Source organism: Pseudochaenichthys georgianus, unplaced genomic scaffold (genome assembly GCF_902827115.2).
Source record: "Pseudochaenichthys georgianus unplaced genomic scaffold, fPseGeo1.2 scaffold_789_arrow_ctg1, whole genome shotgun sequence".
Taxonomy (NCBI): domain Eukaryota; kingdom Metazoa; phylum Chordata; class Actinopteri; order Perciformes; family Channichthyidae; genus Pseudochaenichthys; species Pseudochaenichthys georgianus.
Window position 1 is genome coordinate 1 of NW_027263337.1, and position 19493 is coordinate 19493.

The 19493-nt window shown below is 41.8% G+C and overlaps 2 protein-coding genes across 2 annotated transcripts in view; one reads left to right on the forward strand and one right to left on the reverse strand.

The window, feature by feature from the left end:
• Positions 1–3769: 3769 nt before the first annotated feature.
• Positions 3770–6126, reverse strand: LOC117444299 (E3 ubiquitin-protein ligase TRIM39-like). The gene is made up of 2 exons (XM_034079961.2): positions 5997–6126; positions 3770–5898 (listed from the first exon to the last, which is right to left on the reverse strand). Exon 2 carries the CDS (start codon positions 5879–5881, stop codon positions 4499–4501), a length of 1383 nt encoding a protein of 460 aa, XP_033935852.1. The 5' UTR covers positions 5882–5898; positions 5997–6126; the 3' UTR covers positions 3770–4498.
• A 4306-nt stretch (positions 6127–10432) lies between these two features.
• LOC117444298 (G2/M phase-specific E3 ubiquitin-protein ligase-like) overlaps positions 10433–19493 on the forward strand; it is a gene marked incomplete at its 3' end in the record, with an annotated part of 62801 nt that continues 53740 nt past the window's right edge. The window contains 2 exon segments of the mRNA XM_034079960.2: positions 10433–10547; positions 13872–13946. Coding sequence (XP_033935851.1) covers positions 13892–13946 — 55 coding nt within the window.

A 19493-nucleotide genomic window follows, 5' to 3' on the forward strand; every position in this document is an offset into this window, starting at 1 on the left:
TTCCACATGTTGAACTCAAATACCTGTACTTTCTATTTCCTACATGTTGAACTCAAATACCTGTACTTTCTACTTCTCTCATGTTGAACTCAAATACCTGTACTTTCTACTTCTCACATGTTGAACTCAAATACCTGTACTTTCTACTTCTCACATGTTGAACTCAAATACCTGTACTTTCTACTTCTCACATGTTGAACTCAAATACCTGTACTTTCTACTTCTCACATGTTGAACACAAATACCTGTACTTTCTACTTCTTACATGTTGAACACAAATACCTGTACTTTCTACTTCTCTCATGTTGAACTCAAATACCTGTACTTTCTACTTCTTACATGTTGAACACAAATACCTGTACTTTCTACTTCTTACATTTCCCAAACAGCTGGTTCCTTTAGTCTGAATGTGTGTTGGTGCGTGGTCATTATTCTTTAGAGTCACTGCGTGCCTATTGGTTGGAACACGATCCGTGTATCCATCACTTCCTGGTCTTCTCTAAAGAAGAGGGACCAATGGAAACGTTGTCATGTTGCCGTTGGTCACCATGGAAACATTCATTAGCTAACAATGACATTATTGTTCTATTAATATAAAGGGAGCTCAGGTACTCTTTAAAGCAGCTGCTAGCTATGGGTACTTTTTACTGAAGTACACTTCAAAGCCATTACTTTGACTTGAGTAAAGAAGTTTAGTCAGTACTTCTACTTTCACCAGAGTATTTTTAAACACGAGTATCTGAACTTCTACTTGAGTAAAGGATGTGTGTATTTTGCCATCTCTGACAGGAAGTGAGGTCACGAGGAGGGCGTCTCACCGTGACGACGCTGTCCAGGCCGTCCAGCTGCCTCTCAAACGTCTGGCTGAGCACCGTCAGGTCTTCCCGCAGCTCGGAGGCTCGAGTCTGACGCAGGACGGACCTCCAGCCCTCGTTCAGCTTCAGGAGGTTCACCGCCGTGTTACTCTCCTCCTTCTGCAGCTTGTCCTGGTCACCAGAGAGAAAACAAGGTGTTTAGATATCTAAGGACTACTTTTAAATCCAGGCTGAAGACTTTTCTTTTTGCCGCTGCTTTTAATTGAACTATTCACATCTCACACGGCACTGCCGGATTTTAGCTTGGAGCTCATTTCCATCCGCAGTCCCTCACATAAAACATTTAAGAACATGACAATTATACACATAGCAAAAAATAATATAATGTAACTATTTATACAAAAACACATTGTCAAAACTCAAGACTGTAAACTGAGGCAGGTGTGATGTTTATGTACATCTCCATGTATGTTATATTTGTGTGGAATAAATAAAATGTTCAACAAAAAAAGTTACATTTTGCGTTACACTACATACATTTTCCAATCTTTCTTTTTGAGTTTATGAACTAACGTGAGTTCTAATTATTCTAATAACTCTGAACATTGAGTGATTAAGGAATAGGAATGAGTTACCTTCAGGAACAGGGTGAGGACCTCCTCCTTCTTCCGGTTCATCTCCTCCTCAGCCTGAGCTCGCTGCTGCAGGAAGACCAGCCTCTCCTCCTCCGTCTTTCCTCCAGCTTTTCCTGCTCCACCTTTCTTGGCTTTCTTCGGCATGATTACTCTTCTTCTTCCTCCTCTTCCTCCTCTGGTTCAGCAGTCAGGGATTATGTGTGAAACAGGGGCAGTGAGTGAGTCACTCATTCTTCAAACAATACTACATAAGACTCAACCTTGAAGTGATGAACACATGAATGTATACACAATTATAATACAATAACATGACTTGTGATATTCTGCAATGGGCCTTCTGCATAAGGTGTTTTAGTTTTACTTTTGGTAGTTTAAGTAGCCTACATTTTGATCCTAATAATAATAATAACAACAACAACATAGAACAAACTAAAACAGAGAACAATACATTCACTTCAGGTCAAATGTTAAAACCTTTTTTCACACATGGAGCATAAAAACATGTCAAGGGACATAAGGAGGTAATATATATATTATATTTTGAATGCAGGACATATCCACTGTTGTTTTGGTACTTACCATTAGCATTAGCTAGCCTAGCCTTAAAAACAATGCTAATTTAGCCAAGGTGAGCTAAAGTAAAAACAGTCTTTATCGTCTCCCTTTGACGTAAATGTAACACCCAAGACAACACGTTGATCAGGCTTTAATAGCGTCACCTTGTGTAGAACACATAGCCTGTATAAAATAGGTTAAATTAATAACGTAAACTTACTTTAGGGATCAAGTTGTCGGACTTTATTTACGCTGCAACCGTCAGTGGTGTGTGTGTTTGAGATCCGTCTCCATGGCAACAGCTAAAGAGAGAGAGACAGACGAGTGGACATTTTGGTCTAAAACCAACTTTAAGATCAAATTAATAAAATACAAATGTGTTTAGCCCCGAGGGAATGTGTAGTGCCGCATATTCTGCGAATATAAAACAGTTTAAGGTGTAAACAATAAGGAGGAAATCCAAAATATATAGACAACACCATAGTTTTTGATATTTTTGGCATCAATTTGATTGTGTTGATGCTTAGGCATAGGCTACATTACAAGATTACATTACATTTAGGTGACGCCTTTATACAAAGCGATTTACAATTACCATACAGGGACATTCTCCCTGGAGTAACTGAGGGCTAAGTGCCTTGCTCAAGGGCATACTAGTGGTGGTGTTCCAGTCGGGATTTGAGCTCGCAACCTTCCGATCTTCAGCCCACCTCACTATCCAATATTAGACCACCACTACCCTACCTATACATTTTAGATATAATAATTTCCTGTGAGTTTTGGAAGTGTAATCTCAGTTTCTTTACTACAGTCATTCTATAATAAGTACCGCGGTGAAGTCTTAGGTTGGATATTCGACAGACATTCGCGGACCCGCCAGCAGCGTCAGTTTCCCCTGCTGCTGGCTGTATTCCGACGGGGAGATCTTCTCCGCGAAACGAGGCTTTCACTTCAAGGAAGGAACGTTTTATGAAACACTTTCTGTCATCTCAGACCTTAATAACATCCTTAAAACATCCTCTGAATGTTGCAGTTAAAACGTTATGTCTTAGTTAACCTTAAACCTTATAGGAACATTATTTGAAATAATAAACATCCTAAAAAGGTTCTTTGAACATTAAAACGTTTCTTTAAAACATTATTAGAACCTTTAGGTATATATATATAATATAATATATATAATATGTTGTACTGATTTGTATGAATGCTGCATAATATCACCAGTAACTATTAAAGAATATCATAACACCGTATGTTTGTATCTGTGTGTTGTGTTCATACAGTCTGATTGTTCTGATGCACTCAGGTTTACTCACCTACAGAAAAAGGACCCTACAAATAATAATCAGAGTAATAATGGTAAAGTATTTTCTAACTTAAATTGAAATAGACCAGTTCAGTTTGAAAGTAATTAAACAAGGGTTTTGTGTGATTATTTTCTTCTTTTAGATCAGTTTTAAAACACGGCAGCCACACATCACAATAAAGCAAGCACAAAGAAAACGTACACACAGATGTTAATCATTTAATATTTATTGTCAAAATTAACTATCTAAATGTACATTAAAAAAAAAAATACAATAACACAATAATAAAAACATTTTTTTTTATACATTTGAATGTATTTTTTTATAATACAATAACATAATAAAAACAAACTTGAAAAAGAATATATAATAGCAATTTAAAATAAAGATAATTACAAATACAACATGTTTTAAAAAGAAATAACTCATACAAATATATATATAACGGTTTAAAAAAAAAATTACATTAATTACTATCACCTTCTTGTGTATATACAAGAAGGTGATAGTAATTAATGTAATTTCAAATAAAAAAAAAAGGAGCAAGCAACTGCCACCCTAAAAAATAGCCTTGCCACCCCAGTTGGCAGTTTTGTTTTGAAATAAAAGTCGTGGCTCATCGGACATTTATGAGAGAAAATCCCTAATGTCCGAGTGCAAGTGAATGCAGCACAAGACGCTGAAAACGTTTTAAGAATAGTAGGGCATAATGTTCGAACAATATTATCAAAAACATCTGAAGAAGGTCATCACCAAACATTTTAAGAATGTTTTTAGAGAACGCTATCCTACCTTTCAGAAGAACATTCTGGAAACCAAAAGAAAACTTCCCGCTGAAAATATTCCTAGAATGCTAAAATTCTCAGAATGTTTTTAGAACCAAACATTTCTAGCTGGGTATGAATTAAATGTAATAATTATAACATTAACCCTGATTTCACCTCACCACCGCTAGGTGTGTTTTGGGGGGGTACCTGGATCCCACTCTCAGTGAGGGAGCCGCAATCTGATTGGCTGACGTCGAGAGAAGTGAACGTGATGGAGAATATGGTTTAACCGAGGCCTGGATGTAGGAAGGAGCTGATCCTTATACAGACCCAGAAAGATACAGAGATCCGGCCCTCTTTGAAAACAGTTTGCACACGCCTGCTTGAAGAGATAAACATCATAGGTGTAATGATCCTGTTTACCTTCTCTGATCCACTGTCACACACACCTTCAGTGGTAATATATTCACTACATCCACAGTGCCAATGTATGGAAACATCCTCTCAGTGAAAGTGTGTGTGAAGGTGTGGATGTGTGTGTTGGTGTCGGGATCAGAGAACGACAACTTTCCTCTGTTCCAGTCCAGATGAACTCTGACCCTCTGGAGCTTCTCCTTCAGGCGGAGAGCAGTTTCTGGAACTGATGGTGACCATGCTGAGTATTTACCTTTACAGAGACATATTCTCCATAATCCAGACAGTATGACTCCCTTCCTCGAGACAGACTCTGCTAACACACCGAGAAACCAGAATGTACTGCCTGCAACCTGGACATCCCAGCTGTGAGTCCCTGAGTTGAAGCCCTCAGAGCCCAGGACAGAGGGGTATTTATCAAACCTCTCTGGATTATCAGGAAGTCTGCATCCTCCTCGTCTCACTCCGGTCAGATCTTCAGACAGGAGGAGTTCTGGACTAGCAGTGTTTGGGTCCAGGATGAGAGGAGAGTAGGACACCATGTCCTTCATCTTGCTCCAGATGTTGAAGCTGAGGTTGCCCAGGTGTTTGGCCTGGTCTATCAGAGCTCCTGAGGGCAGCTGTGGAGCCTCCAGCAGGGGGCGCTGCAGCCTCTCCACTGCGGCCTTGTAGTTGTGCAGGAAGGAGACGTCTTCAGCTCTCAGCTCCTCCTCTGTGGCTCTGACTGTGTGTGAAAGAGCTGCTATCTCTCTGCTCACAGCCACCATCTTCTTCTCCATCTTCCTCCTCTTCTGTCCCTCTTCCTTCCTCAGTGCAGCCATCCTGGCCTCCTCTTCCTCTTCTAGAAACTGGTGAAGCTTCTTAAACTGCTTCTTAATCTGCGTCTCTGTGTGTTGAGCCTGGACCTTCATGTGTCCTGCTGTCTGATCACACTTCACTTTAACTTCTTCAAAGAGCTTCAGTTTCTTCTTGAAGGGCTTCAGAGCTGTCTGGAGCTTCTCTCTGAGATCCTGAGCAGCTTCATCCATGGGTCTGAATCTGTGGTTGGTGTGTGTTCTTGAATCTCTGCAGACGAGACACACTGGCTGCTGATGGTCCAGACAGAAGAGTCTGAGCTTCTCAGAGTGCAGACTGCAGAGAGCCTCTGGAGGCCTCTGACCTCTCTCCAGTGAGAAGGTCTCACACAGGTTCTTTAAAGCCAGATTACGAGGGGGATTTCTACTTGAAGATGTTCTCCTACAAACTGGACAATCCTTTACTTCTTTCCCCGTCCACCAGTTCTGCAGACAGGCTTTACAGAAGCTGTGGCTGCAGGACAGAACGACAGGATCTCTAAAGACGTCCTGACAGACCGGACAGCAGAGATCTTCCTCTAACCTGGAAGCCATGTTGTCTCTGAGTGAAGCTGAAACAGCAGACAGGAAGTGCAGTCAGTCACGGCTCCCCTCCCCCTCCTCCACTGACTTCACTGAAATTCACTTTGAGGGATGTTTGGAGACTCACCTTCAGGAGGTGCAGGGTCCGCAGGTTGACGCAGCAGTGTTGCAGTTTCCACTTTTCTCTCCTGTCGCTGAACTCAGAGGAAGTTTGGTCTGAAGGTGAATCTGATCATCTGTCTTTCAGGCCGTCTGTCTCTCTGCAGTGAGGGAGGAGAACAAACGGTTTCCTGGTTTCACTTCTCAGTGAGTCGGTGAGGGAGGAGCTCCGTCTGACTTCCTCTGCTGAACTCTGTTTCCTCTCAGGCGGTGGCTCCGTCCAAAGGGCTTAAAGGTTGTAGTGGAGGAGTTATAAGTATGTGGCACATCTGTTTAAAAATAAACTGTCCCCACCGAAACTGAATGATATTCCAGGCATTTATCAAACCATGACGTTATGGAACATTAACTCTTTTAAAGAAATGTGTTCAGTGCAATAAGACTCTTTTAAGATTAAGACTCAGATCACTTTGTTGATTCAGTTCTTCACTCTAACCCCTTTCACACCAAGGCTTGTACCGTTCTGGCTCCGTGCTGGAGCTCTTCTGGTTCAGAACCGGTTTTGTTCACACCGCTCAGAGCCCGACTGGTGCTGCCGCTGCTGCGTCATGACGTCACCGTTTACGTCGCTGATTTTCTCCCCAATGGCGCAAACTACTACAACAACGGGGGACTGCGTCGGGTCGATGACCGTGTTGCTTTTAATCACACGAAGCCAGATTAAATTAAATAACGACTTCTCCAAGCTTATACTTTTCTCCAGAGTGCCGTGGTTCATTGTTTATTAATGTGTTTCAGCGGTTTCTCTGGTATCAAATGGGTGATGTTGGCATAGCAACCGAAGCTAAACTGACTACTTGCTATTGCTATCCTATTGTGGCATAAACCGTTTTCAGCAGGTACATTTTACCGGCGTATTTTTCATTATGATTCTACTTGTGATAGTCGGACATGACAACCTGTGCAGCCCATGTATTGACTCCATCCGATGCTATAAGACAAAACAACACGTCTGCCTCTCTCCACAATGATCAATAACGGTCAAAGTAAGGTGCAAATAAACAGAATCACACGAAGCCTGGTTTGTGTTGCCTGACTTTATAACGTGTGTTTTTTTTTACAAGTGTGTGGTTGCCTTCTAGCCACTTTGCTCAGCACTACTGCTTGTTAAAACTTTTATTTTCCATACTCGCCTTTAATTGTTAGCTAACCTGAGGCCCATGGGGAACTGAGTACAGATCGCGTTCACACCGGAGGAAGATTACGCAAATGAAGCCGCTGACGTCACTTCTTCTTCTTCTGCTTTGGGTTTACTGGCAGGCCGCAAACAACTTCCCGGCGTATACTGCCGCCCGAAGTCCCCGGCCGGAAGTCCTCGGAGTTGGAGACTGGCCTTCCGAGTAAATCGCCAGAACGCAGACACCTCCTCATTACGGCCCGTCCACACAGCGGCGTGCGTTGACGCTTCACCATTCACTTTGAATGGGGTGACGTCACTTTTCGCCGAACTGCATTGCGGGAAGCGACGTGGAGCGTAGCTGGCGTGGCTCGCTGCAAAAGTTGAGCAATGTTCAACGTTTGAAGCCTCGGCAGAAGCGTCAGCCAATCCAATCATATGCCAGTACCAGCTCTAGCCAATCAAACCGCTGCTTGTGTGTCAGGGGCGGGAGATTCATGTGATTGGTTGTTGGTCGAGTTTTAGACACGTCCACATGCTAATGCTAATAATGCTAATGCGAGGATAATAAAATGGCGGCTCTACAAAACATTTCCGAGTTTTACGGGGCGTTGTTTTTTTCCCCCAGGAGAGTACCATCTCTCTAGCAGGCACTAAACATGGGGCTAAAAGTCCGCTGAACCAAGTGAACTTTTTGGTGTGAACGCAACGGGCACTAGCACTAACGGAACTAAAGGAACGCGGCCAAGGGGAGCACGTCTGTAACCCGACACCGTAGCAATGAATCGACATCTGACCAATCACGCCTTTGATACGGCCACGAGTGCAGGCGAAGAGATGTTGGGGAAAAGACAGTTTCAGTCCGGCGCAAGCAAGAGTGGAAAAAAACTCAACATGAAGAAACTAGTGCATCACTCGAAGGTGGGTTATTGTATGAGTCAAATGTCAAACGTTTGCCAATTGCCTTATTAAAACATCAGCTGCAATTCACGACATGAAGAAGGCAGTCTCTGCAGAGCATATAGGCTAATGGAGATGCAGTTATTTCCAGCATTCTTTATTTACCATTCATTCAAGTATGTTATGCCTTTGATCTGCTAATGTACAGGAGGAAGAGTGATGCACTATCTGTCTAGTTGGCTTACATAACAGTTAAAGTTTACAGCCTAAAAAACATGGAGCATTTTTTCCCCTTTTATTCATTTTTATGTCAATTTGCACATTTCGTGGTGATGCTCAGCCTCTCCCCTTAACTCCTAACAGTCATCATGATGTCAACCACAACACAGAGAACTACTGATAGCAATGTGTGTGTAGTTGTTGATACATTGCTGACAGAGGGAACTACAATACAGATTTAAGAAATATCAGTTTTTGAGCATGTCATAAGCATGTTTTGTCTTGACTATATTACAACTATATTGTTGTGTACTATAAATAAATAATATAGTATTCATATTATTGAATTGATTATGATTATTATTATTAGTAGAAGTAGTTTATTTGCATTAATTATATTTTAATCTTTTTGAGGCTAGTATTTGGCAGGAAATGCAGACGTACCTGTAAATGCATACTGAACGACATACATGCACATTTACCATTTACCTCACTGTATAAAAGAATAACTGTGTTGATTATAATAATAAACAGGAATTGTATTTCCAAAGTACTTTGTTTCCAAAAAAATTTTTTTCACTCCTGTCGGTTGGGTGGGGGGGGGGGGCCTCATCTCACAATGTCGCTTGGGGCCCCAAGTTGGCCAGGGACAGCTTTGTGAGCACCGACGGTATTTTTTTTCCCTCCCCAGATCCAAGGACCCCCATACAGCATTATCCTCTGGCGGGGACCCCCCTGTTGCAATTTTCTTTTAAATTATGAGTACATTATGATGGAAAATATGACAAATTAATCATACAGCTTAATACATTTTCTTAATATATATTTGTATTAATAATTAATAATCAGTTATTCTTCTAAACATTTTTTGTATTTATCTTTGTTTGTCATTCATTACATTCATTGTGTCTTCTGTTATAAACATTCTTAACACAATATTAAACAGTAATATCAACATTAAACATATTTTTAAAGTGATTTCTGTCTTTATAATATTATATAATTTTGAACAGTAATATGAACAATTAACATGTATTTTTAGCATTTTTGAAGGTCTTAATAATATTATATATAATATTCAACAGTAATATTAACAATAAACATATTTATATTCCTATATATAAACAACAATATTTTCTACATCCGTGCTCTCATCCAGCTGCAGAGCGAAATATTCACTAGCTCTCACTTGCTCCAAAAGCTGAGCAGATACTCAGTTTCACTCTCAGTAGCAGCAGCTCGATTCTGATTGGCTAGAAGGGCGGTCGTGTGATTTAAAAACCAAAATATATTAATAAATAAAAAATATTAAAAGATTGGCATCAAAGGACACATAGATTGATAGATATGCAGTTATTAATAACATCTAAAAAATAAATTAAAATGTAACTTAAAAAAAAAAAAAGAATTCCCCTTTCCCTCAAACTTTGCGTGACCCCCCTGGTGCCCCCCGGCGGCCCTCCGGGGGGTCGGGGCCCCCACTTTTCCCTAGGCGAACATCTACAGTATAACGCGAGTGCTACGGGCCGGCCCTGAAAAGAGGTGTGTCCTATACATAAAGTGTAGTTATTTGATTCATAGCTGATTTTGAGTCATTAGGTCACATGATCTAGAAGTTATTGAAGATATATTCAAATGTTTCCATCAAAATATTAATAAAACGTATTTAAAGTATTAAACTGCAATAAAAAGAGGTGTGTTCAACTAATGTATGCTCTAGAGTGGATTTGCTTCACATTCACACGATCGGGTTGTGGGGTGTCCAGTGCCTTGCTCAAGGGCACCACGGCAGGGCCCAGGAGGTGAACTGGGACCTCTCCAAGTAACAGTCCACACTCCATATTTAGGTCTGTTCGGGGACTTGAACCGGCGACCCTACGGCTCACAGTCCGAGCCCCGGCAGTGGCTCTGACTGAGCCACTGCCGGACCAAACTGGCATTCAAAGGTCTGTCAATAAAATACTTTGTTATTATTTATGGACTGATACTTACTGATAAGATAAACTTAATTAAAGTGTCAACAATCATAATATTAACACATATATCATAAAACCCCAAACCTCAAAATGATGCACCTGTTATTAACCGACCGTCCACCAGGGGGCGCTGAGCAAAGAGAACTCAAAGCACCGAAGAAGAAACACTGGAGGCGGAAATGACTTGTTTTGTTTTGAAAGAGGGAAATTTAAAAATTGGACGGATAATCAGAAACAAAACTGGAATAAATCCTCATTAAACTGCACGAAGATGGCCTCAATTTGACATTCTCACCCAGTATGTGAAGTATGTTTTTATTCATTTAATACTTTGTCGTGAATATGTGATATGGTGACCGATATTTAACGAAGGACTTTCAGACAGTTGTATGTTAGCTGACGTTAGTGTTGTTGTCGAAACTCTTTCCTTTATTGCCTTTTATTCATTACATATCATCAGGTTTTGATATTCAACAATATTTATTGTCTACGTGTACATGCATATATCATATCCTTCATAGTGTTTATTCGTCACACAGTCTACAGATTTGTATATTTAACTTTTTAGTTCTGTTTTAGTCAAAGTCAGCTTTATTGTCAAAATGTCTCCATGTGTTATATATGGAAGCCCATTTCCGCCACTTGAAAAAAATAAAATCCCCATGAAAAGTCATAATTATGAGATAAAAAAGTCGAAATAATGAGATAAAAAGTCATAATAATGAGATAAGAAAGTCATAATTATGAGATAAGAAAGTCGAAATAATGAGATAAAAAGTCATAATTATGAGATAAGAAGTGCGCATGCGCTGCAGTGGCGCTGTCTTTAAAGGTCCCTTCATCACCTTGCTGCTCTCCACCATGCAAACGGCATCTAGTCCTAAATAAGGTAACTATTACAGGTGACTTTTGTAAATGTTAGATGTTACATATAGCCTATATTGCAGCTAAACTACAACAATGCAGTTTATAGCTTTGACATTACCTGTTATGAATATAATATATATATAATATATATGCCTATAGTTGTGTGGTAACGTTCACGGGTTAGAGTTAGAGCAACTCACAGCAGCAGTATGCCTACACTATTGTCATTAGTGGCGCGTTACCACAAAACTATAGGCATATATATTATATTCATAACAGGTAATGTCAAAGCTATGAACTGCATTGTTGTAGTGTAGCTGCAATATAGGCTATATGTAACATCTAACATTTACAAAAGTCACCTGTAATAGTTACCTTATTTAGGACTAGATAGATGCTGTTTGCATGGTGGAGAGCAGCAAGGTGATGAAGGGACCTTTAAAGACAGCGCCACTGCAGCGCATGCGCACTTCTTATCTCATAATTATGACTTTTTATCTCATTATTTCGACTTTCTTATCTCATAATTATGACTTTCTTATCTCATTATTATGACTTTTTATCTCATTATTTCGACTTTCTTATCTCATAATTATGACTTTTCATGGGGATTTTATTTTTTTCAAGTGGCGGAAATGGGCTTCCATAGTTATACACACAGAACTCTTTCATACCGTTTCTCGCAGTCCCACAGTAAAACAAGATACCCCGGGCCTAGATAAACGGGGTATAAGACTAAATAATAGTAGTAATAAGTACTAGTTAATAATATATATATATAAAAAAAAAACTCAATCCACAGAACATGAATTGACATTAATGCAAGTATTCTTTTCTCTCGTGTGTGTGTGTGTGTGTGTGACCTGCAGGGATAATGTGTGTGCGTGTGTGTGCCATGTTTTCTATCAGCAGCATATTTGACATTTAATTTCCATAATGTTGATTATTTGTCAACGATTAAATGAATCGACTACTATAATTCACGACAGGTGTTTCGTCCCAGCTCGTTGGGAAAAAGGGAAGCAACACAAAACCTGGAAAGTGTTTTAATGAAAGACTCAAATTAGAAGGCGTACAAACAGCAGTTGTCTAATAAACAATAAACAAAGGGCCAAGTGGGTACTGGTTTAAACAAACACACAAAACAATATAACGAAAGGAGGACTCTTAAACTAAGAGCTATATTTAAGTACTGATAAACACCAGTTATTCATATACAAATATTACATGTGTTACATACACACTTTTTAAACATAGTTCAGTCAGACAACTCACGTGTTTCTTAATATGTTTATTAGAAGCAGCATATAGTTTGAGTTTGGCGTCTAGGCTCGGGCCTCATCGCTCCACAGATTTACAAAGAACATTGAGTGATGATTAGATAATTATCCCCCGAGCCTACGGGTGGAAGCTAGGTGGAAGCTGGGGTGGAAGCTGGGGTGGAAGCTGGGGCGGAAGCTGGGGTGGAAGCTAGGTGGAAGCTGGGGTGGAAGCTGGGATGGAAGCTGGGTGGAGCTGGGGTGGAAGCCGGGGTGGAAGCCGGGGTGGAAGCCGGGGTGGAGCTGGGGTGGAGCTGGGGTGGAAGCTGGGGTGGAAGCTGGGTGGAGCTGGGGTGGAAGCTGGGGTGGAAGCTGGGTGGAAGCTGAGGTGGAAGCTGAGGTGGAAGCTGGCGTGGAAGCTGGCGTGGAAGCCGGGGTGGAAGCCGAGGTGGAGCTGGGGTGGAAGCCGGGGTGGAGCTGGGGTGGAAGCCGGGGTGGAGCTGGGGTGGAGCTGGGGTGGAAGCTGGGGTGGAAGCCGGGGTGGAAGCCGGGGTGGAAGCCGGGGTGGAAGCCGGGGTGGAGCTGGGGTGGAAGCCGGGGTGGAGCTGGGGTGGAAGCCGGGGTGGAGCTGGGGTGGAGCTGGGGTGGAAGCTGGGGTGGAAGCCGGGGTGGAAGCCGGGGTGGAAGCCGGGGTGGAGCTGGGGTGGAAGCCGGGGTGGAGCTGGGGTGGAAGCCGGGGTGGAGCTGGGGTGGAAGCCGGGGTGGAGCTGGGGTGGTGGTGGGGTAGGTGAGCAGCAGCAACATGAACGCAGCAGTAGCAAGTGAACACAGCAGCAGCAGCATAGCGAGGCAGAGGCAGGAAGACCTGGGAGCTTAAATAGAGCGCAGTGTTTCCCCTAGGTTTACTGCTGTGGATTATTGTTATTGATTAATGCATCAGTGTTTCTTAGGGTCAAAAACACTAAACTCACAACTTAAAACGAAAGTGTTTAGTTTATTTAATAAAAGAGCACATGTTCAATGTGAAAAGTGACAGTAGATAAAGATTAGTTGCAATTTGGTTCCAAATAAAAAAAAGAAATTATTAAAGAATATATATATATATTATTTAAACTTTTTTTTTGAACAACTTCAATTTCAGGGGGGCGCGGGGCTCCGTTGGCGGGGCTCAATAGTAAGGGAAACACTGGAGCGGCATGTTTAGGAGAATGTGATTGGTCGGTTGTGAGAGGGACGAGGCGCGTCACGTGTTCATGTCTGATTGGTGCTCGAGTCGACTGCCTGAACCAGCTCGCAGGCTTCGCCCCATGTTTTCTGACTGTCCCCCTGTTTGTGATTGTTTCCCCACACAGACAGACGGACGTACGACATCGTTTTCAGATTGAGCCTTCTGGGTTTCTTCACTCTTTTTTTTGTGATGATAAATCTGTTTGGGAAAGCTCAGTATATTTGACCTCTGACCTCTGACCTCTCTGACCCTTGGTGCTCTGCCTGTGTCTCTGCAGAGATCCTTCCCACCAACGCCATGAAGAAAGCAAGGATGTCGCACCACAAAGTGGAGGGCATCAACCAGGAGGAGTGTAAGTGAGGCACACACACACACACACACACACACACACACACACACACACACACACACACACACACACACACACACACACACACACACACACACACACACTAGGGCTGCTCAATTAATCGTATTTTAATCGCAATTACGATTATGGCTTGCAACGATTACGAAAACAACGTAATCGAAATAAAACGATTATTTATTTATTATTACTTTTTTGGGGTTTTTCAGTTGAGTTATACTTAAAGTTCAGGGTAATCGACTGTTACATGTTTTATCTCCAAGAAATTGATGTTTTCAAAGTAAATGGATAATCATTTTTAATAATCGTGATATCAATTATTGACCCAAATAATCGAGATTATGATTTTTGCCATAATCGATTATCCCTAACACACACACGCACACACACACACATGCACACGCACACATGAAACGATGAATCGATTATTCGGATCGTTAAGGTTTTAACTGTACTACTACTTATATCGATACTGCTTATCGATCCGGTCCTTTTAACGATAGTATTAACGGTTCTTTTGACAAGAAATAAGGTAAACTAACTAAACAAATTGTGAACAAAACTAACATTGCTTTTATTTTAATTAAATGCATAATATTTCACATTAAAAGAAACAACAATGTTTTAACAAATCATATTAAATAATGTGATGACAGAATAGCTGAAACTTTATCAAACTAAATAACTCAGTTTCCTCTAATCATTAACCCATGTTTTTATAACTGAGTTAACTCCGTGTGTTGCTGCTAGCACACAGAACACCTGACGTGGAAACGTTCCTCTGGACGGGGCTACAGAGCTGCTAGAAAGACAGTGGAACCCGGTGCATTCCTCCGTCTGGATGTGGAGCACTTTTGATAAATGTTTAGACAAACTGCTCGTGTTACCGCCCTTACATGATAAACTCTTATTGTACTTTAGGCAACGAGCATTGAGACGGGTAAAGTTTAACTACCTCGGAGCGAGTTCTCTCCGCCATCCCCTCCGTGTGTGTGTGTGTATGTAGCAGCTGCGTGTGTGTGTAAACTGCCCCGCCCCCTCGCAAGCAGGCGGGGGAGAGATCTCTCGTCTGGATTGGAAAGATCGAAAATACTTTATAGACGCATTTTGTAGTCATATTGCGTATTAGAAACGGAGTTGGCGACACTAAGACTGCGATATAATGTTTATGTAGCAATAATACATATGTTTTAAATGTCTCCTGTACCGATAAAAAAGAGCGATTCTTTCACACACACATACGGGTTTGGGCCGAGGGCGACACCGTACTTCCGGTATGCGCCATTTCACGCGAGGTGCAAGCAGAATATCATAGTCTATTGCCTTAATCAATATCTAGTCAACTCTAAAATACCACATATATGCAATGGCATGATAATATTATTGTGACAAGTGGGGTGTTCACCTGGTGTTTCCAAATTAGACGTAGATGCAGCCAAAATCGACGAAGGCCACTTTCGAGGGTCGTTAATTCAGAAAAAAAACCTAGTGCGCTCTGCCTGGCTACGTTAGCTAGCTGTTTATATTTGCACCTCCAGGAAAATGGCGTATTTATATATATATATATATATATGGCGCGCGTTGCATTGTGGGTAGCTCATGACGTCACTGTGTGTGAAAGAATAACGTTGGAGCTGAACGGGGCGTAGAACACGCGTGATGACGTCACCAACGAATCGACGACTGAATTAGTTGCCAACTAATTTGGTAATCGATTAAGTCGATTAGTTGTTGCATCCCTAATACACACACACACACACACACACACACACACACACACACACACACACACACACACACACACACACACACACACACACACACACACACACAGAAGAGAAATTATCCCTAGAAATATCCATGTTCCTTTCTGTATCTGAAGGAAAGGTCCACATATCGAGCTCTCATTGGATATGAGATGTTCAATAGGCAGTGTGGTGAAGCAGCTGATTGGATAAGAGATGTTCAATGGGCAGTGTGATGAAGCAGCTGATTGGATAAGAGATGTTCAATAGGCAGTGTGATGAAGAAGCTGATTGGATAAGAGATGTTCAATGGGCAGTGTGATGAAGCAGCTGATTGGATAAGAGATGTTCAATAGGCAGTGTGATGATGAAGCTGATTGGATAAGAGATGTTCAATGGGCAGTGTGATGAAGCAGCTGATTGGATAAGAGATGTTCAATAGGCAGTGTGATGATGAAGCTGATTGGATAAGAGATGTTCAATGGGCAGTGTGGTGATGAAGCAGCTGATTGGATAAGAGATGTTCAATGGGCAGTGTGGTGATGAAGCTGATTGGATAAGAGATGTTCAATAGGCAGTGTGATGAAGCTGATTGGATAAGAGATGTTCAATGGGCAGTGTGATGATGAAGCAGCTGATTGGATAAGAGATGTTCAATAGGCAGTGTGATGAAGCTGATTGGATAAGAGATGTTCAATAGGCAGTGTGATGAAGAAGCTGATTGGATAAGAGATGTTCAATGGGCAGTGTGATGAAGCAACTGATTGGATAAGAGATGTTCAATGGGCAGTGTGGTGATGAAGCTGATTGGATAAGAGATGTTCAATGGGCAGTGTGATGATGAAGCAGCTGATTGGATAAGAGATGTTCAATGGGCAGTGTGATGAAGAAGCTGATTGGATAAGAGATGTTCAATGGGCAGTGTGATGAAGCTGATTGGATAAGAGATGTTCAATGGGCAGTGTGATGATGAAGCAGCTGATTGGATAAGAGATGTTCAATGGGCAGTGTGATGATGAAGCTGATTGGATAAGAGATGTTCAATGGGCAGTGTGGTGATGAAGCTGATTGGATAAGAGATGTTCAATGGGCAGTGTGATGAAGCAGCTGATTGGATAAGAGATGTTCAATGGGCAGTGTGATGAAGCAGCTGATTGGATAAGAGATGTTCAATGGGCAGTGTGATGAAGCAGCTGATTGGATAAGAGATGTTCAGTAGGCAGTGTGGTGATGAAGCTGATTGGATAAGAGATGTTCAATGGGCAGTGTGATGAAGCAGCTGATTGGATAAGAGATGTTCAATGGGCAGTGTGGTGAAGCAGCTGATTGGATAAGAGATGTTCAATGGGCAGTGTGGCGATGAAGCTGATTGGATAAGAGATGTTCAATGGGCAGTGTGAGGAAGAAGCTGATTGGATAAGAGATGTTAATGGGCAGTGTGAGGAAGAAGCTGATTGATAAGAGATGTTAATGGGCAGTGTGATGAAGAAGCTGATTGGATAAGAGATGTTCAATAGGCAGTGTGATGATGAAGCAGCTGATTGGATAAGAGATGTTCAATAGGCAGTGTGATGAAGCTGATTGGATAAGAGATGTTCAATAGGCAGTGTGGTGAAGAAGCTGATTGGATAAGAGATGTTCAATAGGCAGTGTGATGAAGCTGATTGGATAAGAGATGTTCAATAGGCAGTGTGATGAAGAACCTGATTGGATAAGAGATGTTCAATGGGCAGTGTGATGAAGCAGCTGATTGGATAAGAGATGTTCAATGGGCAGTGTGATGATGAAGCTGATTGGATAAGAGATGTTCAATGGGCAGTGTGATGAAGCAGCTGATTGGATAAGAGATGTTCAACAGGCAGTGTGATGAAGAAGCTGATTGGATAAGAGATGTTCAATGGGCAGTGTGGTGATGAAGCTGATTGGATAAGAGATGTTCAATGGGCAGTGTGGTGATGAAGCTGATTGGATAAGAGATGTTCAATGGGCAGTGTGGTGATGAAGCTGATTGGATAAGAGATGTTCAATGGGCAGTGTGGTGATGAAGCTGATTGGATATGAGATGTTCAATGGGCAGTGTGGTGAAGAAGCTGATTGGATAAGAGATGTTCAATGGGCAGTGTGATGAAGCAGCTGATTGGATAAGAGATGTTCAATGGGCAGTGTGGTGATGAAGCTGATTGGATAAGAGATGTTTAATGGGCAGTGTGATGAAGCAGCTGATTGGATAAGAGATGTTCAATGGGCAGTGTGGTGAAGCAGCTGATTGGATAAGAGATGTTCAATGGGCAGTGTGGCGATGAAGCTGATTGGATAAGAGATGTTCAATGGGCAGTGTGAGGAAGAAGCTGATTGGATAAGAGATGTTAATGGGCAGTGTGAGGAAGAAGCTGATTGGATAGGAGATGTTAATGGGCAGTGTGATGAAGAAGCTGATTGGATAAGAGATGTTCAATAGGCAGTGTGATGATGAAGCAGCTGATTGGATAAGAGATGTTCAATAGGCAGTGTGATGAAGCTGATTGGATAAGAGATGTTCAATAGGCAGTGTGGTGAAGAAGCTGATTGGATAAGAGATGTTCAATAGGCAGTGTGATGAAGCTGATTGGATAAGAGATGTTCAATAGGCAGTGTGATGAAGAAGCTGATTGGATAAGAGATGTTCAATGGGCAGTGTGATGAAGCAGCTGATTGGATCAGAGATGTTCAATGGGCAGTGTGATGAAGCTGATTGGATAAGAGATGTTCAATGGGCAGTGTGGTGATGAAGCTGATTGGATAAGAGATGTTCAATAGGCAGTGTGATGAAGCAGCTGATTGGATAAGAGATGTTCAATGGGCAGTGTGATGAAGCTGATTGGATAAGAGATGTTCAATGGGCAGTGTGGTGATGAAGCTGATTGGATAAGAGATGTTCAATAGGCAGTGTGGTGATGAAGCTGATTGGATAAGAGATGTTCAATGGGCAGTGTGGTGATGAAGCAGCTGATTGGATAAGAGATGTTCAATGGGCAGTGTGATGAAGCAGCTGATTGGATAAGAGATGTTCAATGGGCAGTGTGATGATGAAGCTGATTGGATAAGAGATGTTCAATGGGCAGTGTGATGAAGAAGCTGATTGGATAAGAGATGTTCAATGGGCAGTGTGGTGATGAAGCAGCTGATTGGATAAGAGATGTTCAATGGGCAGTGTGATGAAGAAGCTGATTGGATAAGAGATGTTCAATGGGCAGTGTGATGAAGCTGATTGGATAAGAGATGTTCAATGGGCAGTGTGGTGATGAAGCTGATTGGATATGAGATGTTCAATGGGCAGTGTGATGAAGAAGCTGATTGGATAAGAGATGTTCAATGGGCAGTGTGGTGAAGAAGCTGATTGGATAAGAGATGTTCAATGGGCAGTGTGATGAAGCAGCTGATTGGATAAGAGATGTTCAATGGGCAGTGTGGTGATGAAGCTGATTGGATAAGAGATGTTCAATGGGCAGTGTGATGAAGCAGCTGATTGGATAAGAGATGTTCAATGGGCAGTGTGGTGAAGCAGCTGATTGGATAAGAGATGTTCAATGGGCAGTGTGGCGATGAAGCTGATTGGATAAGAGATGTTCAATGGGCAGTGTGAGGAAGAAGCTGATTGGATAAGAGATGTTAATGGGCAGTGTGAGGAAGAAGCTGATTGGATAAGAGATGTTAATGGGCAGTGTGATGAAGAAGCTGATTGGATAAGAGATGTTCAATAGGCAGTGTGATGATGAAGCAGCTGATTGGATAAGAGATGTTCAATAGG